The sequence below is a fragment of the Peromyscus maniculatus genome, chromosome 9 (assembly GCF_049852395.1).
Source record: "Peromyscus maniculatus bairdii isolate BWxNUB_F1_BW_parent chromosome 9, HU_Pman_BW_mat_3.1, whole genome shotgun sequence".
NCBI lineage: Eukaryota > Metazoa > Chordata > Mammalia > Rodentia > Cricetidae > Peromyscus > Peromyscus maniculatus.
In genome coordinates this window covers 49,375,047-49,390,130 of record NC_134860.1, presented here as the reverse complement: position 1 = coordinate 49,390,130, position 15,084 = coordinate 49,375,047, and the positions used below count along the sequence as shown (strand labels likewise).

Genomic DNA, 15,084 nt, shown 5'->3' with positions numbered 1-15,084 from the left:
ATCCACCTGGCTCTGCCTCCCAAGTGCTGGGATTAAAGGTGTGCGCCACCACTGCCTGGCACCTTGTAGATTGTTTTACATGCTCTAAAATCTGAGTACTTTCATAACTTACATTCAAGATTATGTCAATCCTTAAGTGGCTTCACTCTTTTCCTGTGAGCAGATCATAGAACTATCTCTTGTTCTCTATATAGAATAACTTGGTGATTGACACACCTCGAGTGCGGAAACAGACTCGACACTTCAGCACTCTGAAAGATGATGACCTGGTTGAGTTTTCTGATTTGGAAAGTGAGGATGATGAGCGGCCGCGCTCCCGAAGGCATGACCGGCATCACACCTATGGGCGCACTGACTGCTTTCGGGTGGAAAAACATCTCCTAGTATATGGGTAAGAATGCAACTTGTCATGAGTAGTAGAACACCTGTGTGCTGAAGGACTCCTGACTCCCTGTTGCCTTTCAGATTAGAGTATGTGGTCAAGACGCATCACATAGAAACACTACCTTTGAGGGAGTTTCTGTTTGTTTTCGACTTTTGGGGGAGATGGCAATTCTGGGAGCCAGAGGAATATTGCTAAATTTGAATCTCTCCAAAAATAATTGTGTTGTTGCCTTTCCTGTTTTGGTAGCTGGGGACGCTGGCGAGATATTTTGTCTCATGGACGCTTTAAGCGACGTATGACTGAAAGAGATGTGGAGACAATATGCCGTGCCATCCTCGTATACTGTCTTCTACACTATCGTGGGGATGAAAATATCAAAAGCTTCATTTGGGACTTGATTAGCCCTGCTGAAAATGGCAAGACAAAAGAATTGCAGAATCATTCAGGTAATTACCAACTCCTACCTTTTCATCTTTCTACAGGGTATCTAGTCCTTTTCAGGTGTAAGGGTTTTTCTCAATCCAAGTCTTTGATGTCTCCCCTTCCCCAGGTCTGTCTATCCCTGTGCCCCGTGGGCGAAAGGGGAAAAAAGTAAAATCACAAAGTACTTTTGACATTCATAAGGCAGACTGGATCCGGAAATATAACCCTGATACTCTGTTCCAAGATGAGAGTTATAAGAAGCACTTGAAACATCAGTGTAACAAGTAAGAGTGCTATTCAGATAAGTCCGCAAGGGAGGCTTGCTGCTACATTGTTGCTAAAGTGTCTCTCTCTCCCTTCTAGGGTACTGTTGAGAGTCCGCATGCTGTACTATCTGAGGCAGGAAGTTATTGGAGACCAAGCAGAGAAGGTGTTAGGGGGTGCCATTGCGAGGTAAAGTTCCTTTATTTAACATTTATTCGTCTGTCTGTCTGTCTATCTGTATCTACCTCTCTCCCTATCTACCTACCTGTCTGTTATTTTGTGTTGTACGGAGGACAGGGACATGCCACGACATGCTTGTGGCACTAAGAAGACAAGTTGCTAGTGTGTAGCTCCTCTCCTGTGTGGGTTCTAGGGATTGAACTCAAGTTGTCAGGCTTGGTAGCAAGCGCCTCCACCTACTGAGCCACCTTGCCAGCCTCTCTCTTTATTTATTCATTCTTTTGTTTTATTTCCTTTCATACTCCAGGAGTGACTGGTTTGCTTACTTCTTTCTAGACTATCTTTGAGATATCTGATAATCAAATTAAAAATCTCTATAATCAGACCTTTAATCCTGTATTTAGCACAAGTTTATAGAAATATGGCCAGATGCATAAGTATTTGAAGTAATGGATAAAGCAATCTTTCAAAGAATTACCACTTCTGTTTCTAACATTGCTTTACTGACTTATACATTTAGTGAGATTGACATATGGTTCCCAGTAGTGGATCAGCTGGAGGTTCCAACAACATGGTGGGATAGTGAAGCTGACAAATCCCTGCTCATTGGCGTTTTTAAGCATGGTAGGTACTGTCTCCAATATTGCTTTTGTATTAAAGATGTGTGTCAAGAGATAATACAGTTAGTGCTTGCAGTAATTCATCACCAGAAATTTTATGTTTGAGTAAGAAATAGTTCAGTAAGTAATATATGTCAAGTTATGTTAATAATAAGCATACTTAATTTCAGTGACTTTTCTTATGGCATGCTCAAATGAACCTATTTATCTAAATATCTGAGGTAGCAATTTTTGCCTAATAAGAAATTCCAGGCATTGGAATCAGTAAACATTAGCTTTATGCTTTGATGTATTGGAATGTACTTTTTAAACATACTCTTTCTGTTTACTTCCTAAAATAAAGGAACTTAATTTACATGTTTTTGAGAACTGTAACAGTCTAAGAAAAGTTGTGAGCAAGCCAGGCATGGTAGTGCACCCCTTTAATCCCAGCACTTGGAATGCAAAGACAGCCAGATCTTGTGTCTCCCAGGCCAGCCAGGGCTACACAAAGAGATCATATCTCAAAAGAAAAAGGAAGAAAAGAAAAAAAGAAGAAAGAAGGAAAATAAGTGGACATTTGATTTATTAGTAAGACACAGAGGTTTAGAGTTCAGTATAAGTACTCACTGAGAATCTTTTTACTTTCAGGTTATGTTTCTTGTTCTTCATTTGAGAATGTATGACAAAACCCATAAATTATTAAGCTACTTTCTTCATTTCTGTACTAAGAATAGTAATCTAAAGATTATCAGTTAAATGACAATAAACCAGTCACCTTAAGATGTTATTTCTTAAATTATAGTCAATCACTAGATGAAAACTACAAAAATTATAAATACATTGGTATTAACACCTGTCCAGGTTTGTTTATTTTTTTTATTCTGAGCGAAGTAGCCCACGTATTCTAATGATTCTAACAGTATATAAGTAGAGACAAGTGAATCTTTGAATTTCTTCAATCTGTGGTCCTTGTTCTTCTAGGCTATGAGAAATACAATACCATGAGGGCAGACCCAGCCTTGTGCTTCCTGGAAAAGGCTGGCAGGCCGGATGACAAAGCCATTGCAGCGGAACACAGAGTGCTCGATAACTTCTCCGACCTGGTGGAAGGGTGAGCATTGGTGTTGCCCTTTCTTTTCTCACTTCCGTGTCTATCTGTGTTGCTTGTACTGATAGTACCAAACTCTGCCTTGACTGAATTAAGTAGGATTTCTTTATGTTTTGCTTTATTTTTATTTTGAGACAGGGTCTCACATAGTTCCAGGTCTCTCTGGCTGCATGGAACTTGGTTTGTAGACCAGGCTCACCTCAAATTCAAAGATTCACCTGCCTCTCCCTCCCGAGTGCCTGGGAGTAAAAGCGTGCACCACCATACCCAGTACATCATTGGGATTCTTAATGGTGGTTATACTCATGTGTGATAAGTTCTTAGTAAAGCATAGGACCAGCAGTTTGGACTCCAGACACTGGTCTTAATCACACTTGCTGTAACTACAAGTGTAACATCTGGGTTCTTCCCAGAGGCTTACACAATGATCTCAGTATAGCTGTAGTAACTGGGAAGATAAACTAAGTCTATTGAAAAATAATAGGCAGTTCTCGTAGGTTACTTTTGTGGCAGAGGTTTAGACAGTTTTAGCCCTGACTTGTCATTCCCCAAGGTATCTGACACATAAAAGGACTCATTTTTGCCTGGGGACATGTCCCGATGATGAGTTGCCATGCTAATACTGAGTCACCAGGTAGGGCAGTGTTGCCCTGGTTTGGGTGCCAGTGAGTTTAACAAAACTTCTCACATGGAGACCTGAGGGACATTTAGCAATGATGGGTTTTGTTAAGGGCTGTCTATAAATTTCTGCATGACCAAGACTGTTGATAGCCACATCTGCACTTTGGTTGGCATAGGACCAACAAAAAAAATGTGTTCATTGTGAATCGTTCTGTCACCTTCTGCTCAAGAGCAAAGTAGTAAAAATCAATACATTTTTAAAATATGAACAGTGTGTGGAGAGGTGGAGACATGGTGTCTTAGTGGGGTTACTGTTGCTGTGATGAAATACCATGTCCAAGAGCAACTTAGGGAGGAAAGAATTTATTTCACTCACAGTTCCATATAACAGTTCATCCTCAAAAGCAGTGAAGGCAGGAACTCAAACAGAACAGGATCCTGGAGACAGTCCACTCACAATGGACTGGGCTCTCTCCCATCAATTACTAATTTAAAATTACTAATTGGGCCTACAGCCCAATCTTATATAGACATTTTCTCAATTGAGGTTCCCTCCTCTCAGGTGACCCTAGCTTTTGTCAAGTTGACATAAAACTAGCCAATACCGGTGCTCTGTACTTAAGGGCATTTTCAGCTCTTTCAGGGGATGCAGTTTTAGTTTCCAGTACTCACATGGCAGCTCACAATTGCCTGAAGCTTCAGTTCTAAAGGATTCAACATCCATCCCAACAACGGGCATGCACATAGTGCACAAACATACATTCTTCAGGCACTCACACATACCCATAAAATAAATAAAAAACAAAACCATAAACCATGCAACATTAATAAATGGTAAATAGTTGTGAAGGAGGGGAGAAGGTAATTAAACAATAAAAAGGAGTAAAGACAAAGGAAGTGTGGATCAAAGTATTTGACTTGCTGCTAGTTATGATGGCAGGTAGGCTGGAGCCTGGAAGCAGAAAGATTGTTTGAGTCTGTCAGTTTAAGACTAGCCTGAGCAACAGTTTAGCAAGCTTTTCCCAAAAAGTTAGGACTAGAAAGATAGAGAGATGGTGGCTCAGCATTCTGAAACACTAGCTGCTCTTCTAGAGGTCCCAGGTTCAGTTCCCAGTACCCATATAGTGGCTAACCACCTTCTATAACTCAATCCTATGTGCACCAGGTACACCTCACATAATGCACAGGCATGCATGCAGTTAAAACACCCATACACATAAAAAAAATATTTTAAAAAATGGATAAAAGTGTTTTGTTTTTCAAAGTCAGGCAGTTTTGATATGTACTTTGTTAACTTAAAATTATTTGTTCCCTTGGACCATTTCTTAACATAGCCACAGCTTGAAGCCTGGCCCCCATTCCCAAAAGCTTGAGATTAAAGAGTAGTCTTTGCCAGCTTACTTGTTCAGCCAGATCTCTTTGTGATATAATATATATTATTATTATCATTTCTTCTTTGTTTCTGGATAATTCTAGGATTGACTTCGATAAGGATTGTGAAGATCCTGAATATAAACCACTCCAGGGTCCCCCAAAAGACCCAGATGATGAGGTAAGAAATTCTTTTGAGTCTAGCTTTTATCTATTAGTAAATCTTTTTATCTTATCTCATTCTCTGAACTTTGAAGTATATTATTCTAAATATACTTGAAGTGTGTTATACTAAAATATGTGTCTATATGGAAAATAAACTGTAAGAATGTAAACTACAAGGGCTGGAGAGATGGTGCAATGGGTAAGGAGCTCTGACTGCTCTTTAGGGACCCAGGTTTGATTCTCAGCACCCACATGGAGACTCACAACTGTCTGTAACTCCAGGTCCAGAGGATGTGATGCCCTTTCCTGGTCTGAACAGGCACCAGGCACACACATGGTGCACAGACAACATGCAAGCAAAACACCCATACACATATACTAAAAATGAATTCATCTTAGAATAAAGGAGTGTAAACTGTTAATGCCAAGGATGGCAATTCCAGTTTAAGGACAGGCTTCATGCTTTTGTAGAGGAGTGGGATCTGAGCTGGGTGTTAGTAGATGTCATTGAACAAATTCCCAAGCCCCGGAATCTCACTGTTACTAAGAACTAACTGCTCAGGTTCTGCTTGTTCTCTTCTTTGGTTGCTTCCAAATTTCTGTGAGAGTTCCTTTCATTAGAAATTTTTCTTATCCCTTGGTGACCCAGAAGGACATATACAAGAAAGTGATTTCAGAGTGCCAACTTCTCCCCTTTCACTCCCCTCTCCATCCTGTGGGGTGGATCTCCTTCTCTAGGGTGATCCTTTGATGATGATGGATGAGGAGATCTCAGTCATTGATGGAGATGAAGGTAAATTCTAGATCAAACAGCCTGTTTTTGTAAGGGTTAGGTTGGGGGATTATTGACTAACTTCTGTTTTATCTGGGCTATCTAAAAGCTTTACCCTTTCATGGTGGAAATACAAGTATCATTTCTCCTCTTCTTTCTGTATTTTATTCACTCTGCTTTGTTTCCCACAGCCCAGGTGACTCAACAGCCAGGGCATTTATTCTGGCCTCCAGGCTCGGCCCTAACCGCTAGGCTTCGCCGCCTAGTAACAGCCTATCAGCGCAGCTACAAGAGAGAACAAATGAAGATAGAGGCTGCGGAACGTGGGGACCGGAGACGCCGACGCTGTGAAGCAGCCTTTAAGCTCAAAGAAATCGCCCGGCGGGAAAAACAGCAACGGTGCGTAGAGCTCGGGAGTGGACTGAGCTCTAAGGTTGTCGTCCGCTGCCGGCCCTGTATTCGGAGAGTCGGGAAGGACTTACTTGAAATTCCTAAGAGCAGGATCATCCTTTCTGCCTTTATCTCTACCTAGTACTTAGGAATTTTGCTATGGGCTGGGGATACAGCTCAGTGGCACAGCCCTTATCTTCCATGTACAGGGACTTAGGCTCCGAAATCCCTACTACTGACATTTTAAAAGAAAACCAGTTCACTTAGGTTTAACAACCAAAATGATAGGAAGATGTCCTGTGTACTTGTTCTTTAAGGTCTTTTTTATTATTCTTATTTTTTAAATGTCTGTGTGAGTGAATGCCACTTGTTTGTAGCTATCCATGGAGGCCAGAAGAGGATATTCGTTGCCCTGGAACAGGGGTTTCAGGCAGCAGTGAGCCACTCCATAAAGGTGCTGGGAACTGAACTCTGGTCCTCTGCAAGAACAGCAAGCACTCTTAACCACTGAGCTATCTCTCCAGCCTCCGCCCCCCCCTTTTTTCTTTTTTTCTTTTTTTTTTTTTGAGGTGAGAGTGTGACCCTATCTAGAACTTACCATGTAGACCAGGCTGGCTTTGAGCTCACAGAGGTCTGCTTGCCTCTGCTTCCTGAGTGCTGGGATTAAAGGTTTTATCACCATGCCCAGGAAAAAACATTTTTAAAATTTTATTATACTTGTAGGAATGATTGTTTTGCCTGCATGTATGTATATGTGTGATGTGTGTGCCTGGTGCCCGACAAGGTCAGAAGGGGTGGCAGATCCCCTGAAACTAGAATTATGGATGGTTGTTAACTGCCATGTGAGTGCTGGGAACCAAACCCAGGTCCTCTGCAAAAGCATCAAGTACTCTTAACCACTAAACCATCTCTCCAGCCTTTTTTTCTTTATTTTATTAATGAGGATGGAATTCATTATGAAAAGGTTTTAGTGTAGATGTAAACACAGTGACTGAGTGAGAAAAAGATGGACAGAGACATGATAATGAAGGGACCAATGTATGTACCCAGTGGTTGGCCTCCACTTCTTCCTAAGAGAGGTTTGCCTAATGTACTCATTGTATTTGCCTACATCACTTTTCCTGTGTTCTGATCAATGTTGTTTTACTCTTCCTGTCATAGATGGACAAGGCGTGAGCAGACCGATTTCTATCGAGTAGTGTCTACCTTTGGTGTAGAGTACGACCCTGACAACATGCAGTTTCACTGGGATCGCTTCCGCACTTTTGCTCGACTGGACAAGAAAACAGATGAAAGTCTTACCAAGTACTTCCATGGCTTTGTGGCCATGTGTCGACAAGTGTGCCGCCTTCCCCCAGCAGCTGGCGATGGTGAGATTGTAGAGTCTAGGGTAAATGGGCCTGTGTTGCTAACAGATCAGCCCTTGGTTAATTTCTTTTTTCACCTTTGTCTCTTGCAGAACCCCCGGACCCAAATCTGTTCATTGAGCCCATCACAGAAGAGAGAGCATCTCGGACCCTCTACCGTATTGAATTGCTTCGGCGCTTACGGGAACAAGTTTTATGCCACCCCCTTTTAGAAGATCGGCTGGCATTGTGTCAGCCTCCAGGTCTTGAATTGCCCAAATGGTGGGAGCCTGTCCGTCATGATGGGGAGCTTCTACGAGGGGCAGCCCGCCATGGGGTGAGCCAAACAGACTGCAACATCATGCAGGACCCAGACTTCTCTTTCCTGGCTGCCCGTATGAATTACATGCAGAACCATCAGGCAGGAGCCTCGGCCGCCTCCCTGTCGCGATGCTCTACTCCACTGCTGCACCAGCAGTGTACCTCACGCACTGCCTCGCCGTCGCCCCTGCGCCCAGGTGCTCCTGTTGAAAAGTCACCCGAGGAGACTGCCGTCCAGGTCCCCAGTCTGGAGAGTCTGACTTTAAAGCTAGAGAATGAGGTGGTGGCTAGGAGCCGACTCACCCCACAAGACTATGACATGCGTGTAGCCCCTTCAGACACAGGCCCTCTGCCCCGGAGTGTTCCACCAGTCAAACTGGAGGATGAGGATGAGTCAGACTCTGAGCTGGACTTGAGCAAGTTGTCACCATCGTCCTCGTCGTCTTCATCCTCATCCAGCTCCAGCTCCAGCACCGATGAGAGTGAGGACGAGAAGGAAGAGAAGTTAAGTGAGTGCATGTAACGGGCTGCAGGCTCCGCCTCCCTATTGCCGCTCTTGTGCTCCTTCCTTTCTAAAACGCATCCTCTAAAGAGAGATTTGAGTCTCTACTTGATAAAATGTCAGAGTACATCTATTATTGTTGGCCCTAGTTCACATAACACCATTCCAATTTAACATTATTCTATCATCTTTGCTCACACATGCTGTGTGATCTCTAGCTGCTGACCGGTCGCGCCCAAAGCTCTATGATGAAGAGAGCCTTCTGTCCCTCACTATGTCCCAAGATGGATTTCCAAATGAAGATGGAGAACAAATGACCCCTGAGCTGCTGCTGCTGCAGGAACGACAAAGAGCCTCTGAATGGCCCAAGGTACCAGTCTCCTATCTACACATGCAGAGTCCAGGGACAGGTGCAGTGCTGTCCCAGGGAACGAGAGATGGTGTTGCTACGGTTGTTCTCCTTTGTTTAGCGTTGCCTAGGTTTTTATGAGACGCTGTACTTTATTTAAGGATGTGATAGTATTAATTACCTCCTTTCTGGCTTTTCATTGTACCTGGTATAGTGTAGATGAGGGTTGCATAGTATTCCGACTCTTCAAATGTTATATTCTTTTCTGCCATTCAGGACCGTGTTCTGATCAACCGCATTGACCTCGTCTGCCAGGCTGTACTCTCAGGGAAATGGCCTTCTAACCGCCGGAGCCAGGAAATGACAGCAGGAGGAGTTTTGGGGCCAGGCAATCATTTATTAGACAGTCCCTCTTTGACCCCAGGAGAATATGGGGACTCTCCAGTCCCCACGCCACGAAGTAGCAGTGCAGCTTCCATGGTAGAGGAGGAAGCATCTGCAGTCACCACAGCAGCAGCCCAGTTTACCAAACTTCGCCGAGGCATGGATGAAAAAGAGTTTACAGTTCAGATCAAAGATGTAAGCTCAGCATTGAGAAGTGGGGGAGGACATGGGAACTGTTAACTAGTGTTATTAATAAGATGCAGCACTTGGAAGGCAGGGACAAGGGGATTACTATGAATTCAAGGCTAGCCTAGTCTACATGGTGTGTTCTGATCCTACATTGTGAGACCCTGTCTCAAAAAAAAGTCACTAAACACATTTTTGTTAGCTAACTTTGAAAATCAGAATAAACTTAGGAAAAATCTTTCGCATAAAGGAAGGATGAACCTCCTATAAATGAAATTAAAAGAAATCATAGGTTGTTTAATTAGAAATCTTAATTTTTTTGGGGGGAGGGGGCTAAACACAAAGCTTTTAGAAGGCTAAATTCTAGATCTGAGCCTGATTGTTTAAAAATGAAAACAGATTATGACAATGCTGTTCAAATGACACCTGAGTATTTTGAGACATTAAAACAAAAAGAAATTATTCCTACTAAAATTGTTTTTTTATCTTATATATGGAGATTTCCAATTCTCCTGGTTACCTATCCTTATGAACCTTACTCAAAGGACAAAAGAACTACAGACAACCAAAGACTGCTGAGAATGGGAGAGATTTGAGTCCTCCCTATCTAGTTGCACAGTGACTGCTATCCAAGTGGTGAGCCCTGAAAAACACAGGAACAGCTTATGTGCATGTAACAACAGTTAATGAAACATGAGGCCATGAATTTGAAGAGAGTAAGGAAAGGAATACAGGACGGTTTGGAAGGAGGAAAGGGAAGGGGTAAATGATGTGAATATATGATAATCTGAAAAAAGAGTAATTTTTAAAAAAAGAACAAAAATCCGCATGAGGGCTATTAGTTGAAGATAGGAAATCTTTCTGAGGAAAAGGTTTCATTTCATATCTGATTTCTAGTCTTCGGTCAAACAGCCTTCCTTCTCATCATAGAACCATAGGATAACCATTAGCCAAAGTTTATTATAAGAACGTTTCATGTGATGTCTTGGGTGGGTGCTTGTCTTCATAGGAAGAAGGGTTGAAGTTAACATTCCAGAAGCACAGATTGATGGCTAATGGTGTAATGGGAGATGGACATCCACTGTTCCACAAGAAGAAGGGGAACAGGAAAAAGCTAGTAGAGGTAAGTGGTAGGGACTGATTACCTCATGATTAAATTACCTTATAACTAGATAAGGGCTTTTTATCATCAGTAATTGATGGCATTTGGAATTGATGTAGCAAAAGATTTAAGTTTCCTAATGTCTACCATTGGCCCTGATTCCCTTCCCTCCTCACTCCAAAGAAGTGTCTGTGCTCATGGGGGTGGATTCTGGGTTTGCAGCTGGAGGTGGAATGCATGGAAGAGCCTAATCACCTTGATCCGGACCTGGAGACCCGGATCCCTGTCATCAATAAGGTGGATGGTACTTTGCTGGTGGGTGAGGAGGCCCCTCGCCGGGCGGAGCTGGAGATGTGGTTACAGGGTCATCCAGAGTTTGCTGTTGATCCCCGATTTCTAGCGGTGAGTGGCAGTTCCATCCAGCTAGGTTTCAAGTTTCTTGGTTTTTAGGTGTATGAGATCTAGAAAGCATGCCATATTTTATACCACTGTTTCTGCATCTGCAAAATAAAGAATGATAACACCTAGTGTTATTTCGTAGAATCGTTCTGAGATTCAAAACACTGTAATATCCAGGGAACTTTTTAAACTAAGTGTTTAGAAAGTGTTATTGTCAAACTATTATATAGACCACCCTCCCCTCAATTTGGGGGAACAGAACCCTCTAATGGCAGTTTTCCACTATGACTAATCTTGAGTTACAGACTACAGGTTGATTGTCAAACAAAAGACAGTTTCCTCTAAGCTAACCGATTCTTTTCTATTGCAGTATATGGAGGAACGTAGAAAACAGAAGTGGCAGAGATGTAAAAAAAGCAGTAAGACAGAATTGAACTGTTTGGGAATGGAACCAGTACAGGCAGCCAACTCTAGAAATGGGAAAAAGGTGAGACTCCAGCACTTTCTCATGCTTTCTGACACACTCTCAGAGGCTCAATGGTAACACACACACACACACACACACACACACACACACACACACACACACACACACACACACCCCGCCATGTTTGGAGTAAAACTGCCTTGCGTTCACCAGGTTGCTTTCATTGGTATTTCCAGCTATAGTGCTGTTGGTGTTAAAAGAAGTATCAAGGCTTATCCTTCCCTTCTACATAACTAAGGAATTTTTTGCAAGTCCTTTAATCTTTAAAAGCTGAGTGTTTTAAGCCCAGAATAGTGGTGCATACCTTTAATCCCAGCATTCCCCAGGTGAATCTCTGTGAGTTTCAGGCCAGCCTGATCTATACAGAGTTCCAGACTAGTCAGAGCCACATAGTGAGACCCTGTCTCAAAAAAAGTGGGTGTTTTAGAGTAAATACTAAAGAATAAACCCAGTACCTTAAACTTACTAGATAAAATACTTTATTGCTGAGTTACATCATCAGCTATATAATCTTCAAAGTTTTACAATTCCATATACTATAGGATTAATTGGCTGGAGTGGATGCTACTAAGAAAATTAGTTACAGGATTTCTTAACATACAGGAAATTCAGAATCATTAATAATATGTCAGTAACAGAAATAGCACAAGAAACCACATTTTATAACTGCTTGTCTTCATGTATGTCTGTGTACCATGTGCGTGCCTGCTGCCCTCAAAGGTCAGAAGGGCATCAGATTCCCTGGGACTAGAGTTATAGATTATTGTGAGCAATGTGGATGCTGAGAATCCAACCTGAGTCCTGGAAGAACAGCCAGTGCTCTTAACCACTGAGCCATCTCTCCAGCCCCCAAAACATATTTTTCAAATTAATACAAATTTTAGTCAACTAGACTATTTCATAACAAGCTTATAGACCATTTGGTAGTTTAAGTGTGCACTGTTTTTTTCTACCAAAATATAACTGTAAATTCCTCTTTATCATGCTTATGTTAATCTATATAGTTTATATATGTATATAATACATAGTACCTATTACTATACATTGTGTGATTTTATATGTTATATGTTGACATGTATAGTATTTATACTATATAGTAGTTTGTAGTAATATATTATTATAGTAATTTTCAAATATAAAGGAATTAACTTTAATCACGTGCACAGTTTAACCTATCAACACTTTGGGCTGAGGTAAAAGTGCTTGCTGCTAAGCTAAGCCTGACAACCTGTTCAGTCCTCAGAGCACAGAGCACAGTGGAAGGAGAGAACAGTCCATAAAATTGTCCTCTGACCTCCATATACATGCTCTGTGAAACTCTCATGCCCATATACATCATACATGTATACAATAATAATGAACATCTAAAAGGTTGTAGGACACCACAGGAAGTCATTTTATGATTAGTACAAAATTATCTTTTTTTCTTTTCTTCCTTTTCTTCCTTTAGAAATAGATCTTACTATGTTGTCCAGGTTCTCTCCAAACTCCTAGGCCACAGTGATCCTCCTCCCTCTAGCTCCTCAGTAGCTGGGATTATAGACCTATGCCTCCTTGTCAGGTACAATTCTTAGTTCTACAGTTCTTATCTCTTAGGTAAAACTGGCAGTGATTCTAATGTTACATTATTACTGAGGCCTCTAAGAGTCTAGGCATTATTGTAATCATATTTTGACAATCCATGCCAGAAGTGTTAAAATGTTCACTTTTCTGGGTCAAAAAGGTGTTTTCCATGTCAGCTGAACATTTAAAATTAAGCAGATATAAGATTTATTTTGTTGTAGAGGTTTATTAGTGTGCTTCTTGTCGTCCTCTCCTTTGTTTTTGAAATAGAGTCTCACTCAATAGCCCAAGCTGGCTTAGAAATAACTGTTTTCCAAGCCATCCTTGAACTCTTGGCAATTCTCCTGCCTTGCCCTCCAAAGGGCATGAGCCACCACACCCAAAGATAATATGTTTTTAATCAATGGGGGAAATTTTTATTAAATTTGATGAGAAGTTCCCATAATCATCTTGGAGGTCTTACACTGCCCCGCTCCTATGTGATATAGAGGATAACTGTTAATGTCTGTGTAGTTGTGCCGTGTTTCACATAAGATCATGTCAGGAAGCTGCTGTCAGTCTAACTCAAGCACATTTTCCTGTGCATGCACTGATTCATTCACTGTCTTACTCAGAGACCCTTTGTTGCTAGCTAAGGAAAAAACATTTGTGAAACGGTTCCCTGCGATAAAGGTATGATGTCATGTGAAGGGGGGAAAACCTGGACTCACATGGCTCTTAGTACCAAATTATTGATTTCACCCTCTATCAGAATGCTTCAGCCAGCTAACTACAGCATTTCTTTCCCCCATTACCACCAGTGAACCAAACCTGACAATTGAGCAAGCATTTCTAAACTCGATAAGTTTCTGGGTGGAGTCCTATCTTCCCTACCCCCCTACCTCCATTTTTTCCCCCAAGACAGGGTTTCTCTGTGTAGACCTAGGTGTCCCAGAACTCACTCTGTAAACCAGGCTGGCCTTGAACTCACAGAGATCTGAGCCTCTGCCTACCAAGTGCTGAGATTAAAGGCGTGCACCACCACCACCACCACCACCACCACCACCACCACCACCACCTGGCTTAACCCCCATCCTTTTATTGTCTTCTTTTGGTCCTACTTCACAGGGTCACTATGCTGAAACTGCATTCAACCGGGTTTTGCCAGGGCCTATTGCACCAGAGAACAGCAAGAAACGTGTCCGCAGGACACGACCAGACCTTTCTAAGATGATGGCCCTGATGCAGGGTGGAAGCACCGGGTCTCTATCTCTGCATAACACCTTCCAGCACAGCAGCAGTGACCTACAGTCTGTGTCCTCTCTGGGTCACGGCAGCGCCACGCCTGCATCTTTGCCTTTTATGCCGTTTGTGATGGGCGGCGCAGCAGCATCCCCTCATGTAGACTCCAGCACCATGCTTCATCACCACCACCACCATCCCCACCCCCACCATCACCACCATCACCACCCAGGCTTGAGAACCACTGGCTACTCTTCTTCACCAGCTACTACCACCTCTGGTACTTCCTTGCGGTTACCAACACTGCAACATGAGGACGATGATGAAGAGGAGGAGGAAGAGGATGATTTATCTCAGGGCTACGATAGCTCAGAAAGGGACTTCTCACTCATCGATGATCCTATGATGCCAGCCAACTCAGACTCCAGTGACGATGCTGATGACTGAAGAACCCGCATAGTCCCCATTGCTGGGTGGCTGCTGGATTCTCTTCCTCTGGCCCTTGGACTTTCGAAATGTGGGAGGGGCAGGGAACAATATGGGGAAACCCAAGACTTCAGGAGGTGAAAAGGAAAAGAAAAAAAAAAAACAAAACTTGTACCCGATTGCTCCCGATTTTGAGAGGATTGGGTGGGCAGGGGAACTCCTAAAAATAATAAATGACCACTTCCTCATTTCTGGGGAAGCAAAGGAGCCTAGAGCAGCTGGTGTGCTCGCCCCTCCCCAGACACCTCCATTAACCACAGACTATGTAGCGCTGGCCCTAGCCTCTGGCAGAGCCTGTTCCTGGCCAAACTGTGGATGCAGCTGGAGGGTCAGGAACTGTTACCTTCCTTCCCCTTGGCATTAATAAATTTAAGTTAATCCTTTTCCATTCTTCCCATGTTCTGTTTGCTCAAACACAATATAAATACTAATTTTAGGCATGTTGGATAATTTAAAC

General features: G+C 42.6%; 1 protein-coding gene and 1 non-coding gene across 14 annotated transcripts in view; both read left to right on the top strand.

Moving 5' to 3' along the window:
• Positions 1-15,010, top strand: part of Chd8 (chromodomain helicase DNA binding protein 8) — a 69,120-nt gene extending 54,110 nt beyond the window's left edge. For 4 of the 13 annotated variants that reach the window (XM_076544953.1, XM_006993398.4, XM_076544951.1 and 1 more), the window contains 17 exons: positions 195-391; positions 632-831; positions 936-1,092; positions 1,172-1,261; positions 1,773-1,876; positions 2,836-2,965; positions 5,060-5,135; positions 5,858-5,912; positions 6,083-6,290; positions 7,443-7,651; positions 7,741-8,457; positions 8,669-8,820; positions 9,076-9,378; positions 10,379-10,492; positions 10,694-10,873; positions 11,241-11,357; positions 14,028-15,010. In XM_076544953.1, coding sequence (XP_076401068.1) covers positions 195-391; positions 632-831; positions 936-1,092; positions 1,172-1,261; positions 1,773-1,876; positions 2,836-2,965; positions 5,060-5,135; positions 5,858-5,912; positions 6,083-6,290; positions 7,443-7,651; positions 7,741-8,457; positions 8,669-8,820; positions 9,076-9,378; positions 10,379-10,492; positions 10,694-10,873; positions 11,241-11,357; positions 14,028-14,588 — 3,570 coding nt within the window. In that variant the 3' untranslated portion in view covers positions 14,589-15,010. Of the gene's footprint in view, positions 1-194; positions 392-631; positions 832-911; positions 1,093-1,171; positions 1,262-1,772; positions 1,877-2,835; positions 2,966-5,059; positions 5,136-5,857; positions 5,913-6,082; positions 6,291-7,442; positions 7,652-7,740; positions 8,458-8,668; positions 8,821-9,075; positions 9,379-10,378; positions 10,493-10,693; positions 10,874-11,240; positions 11,358-14,027 lie in introns of all 13 variants that reach the window. The other 9 variants (XM_006993396.4, XM_006993397.4, XM_076544952.1 and 6 more) reach the window with 3 other exon arrangements.
• LOC121832465 (small nucleolar RNA U6-53/MBII-28) lies at positions 3,558-3,667 on the top strand. The gene has a single exon (XR_006076120.1). It is a non-coding gene; the product is annotated as a small nucleolar RNA U6-53/MBII-28 (small nucleolar RNA).
• Positions 15,011-15,084: the final 74 nt, after the last annotated feature.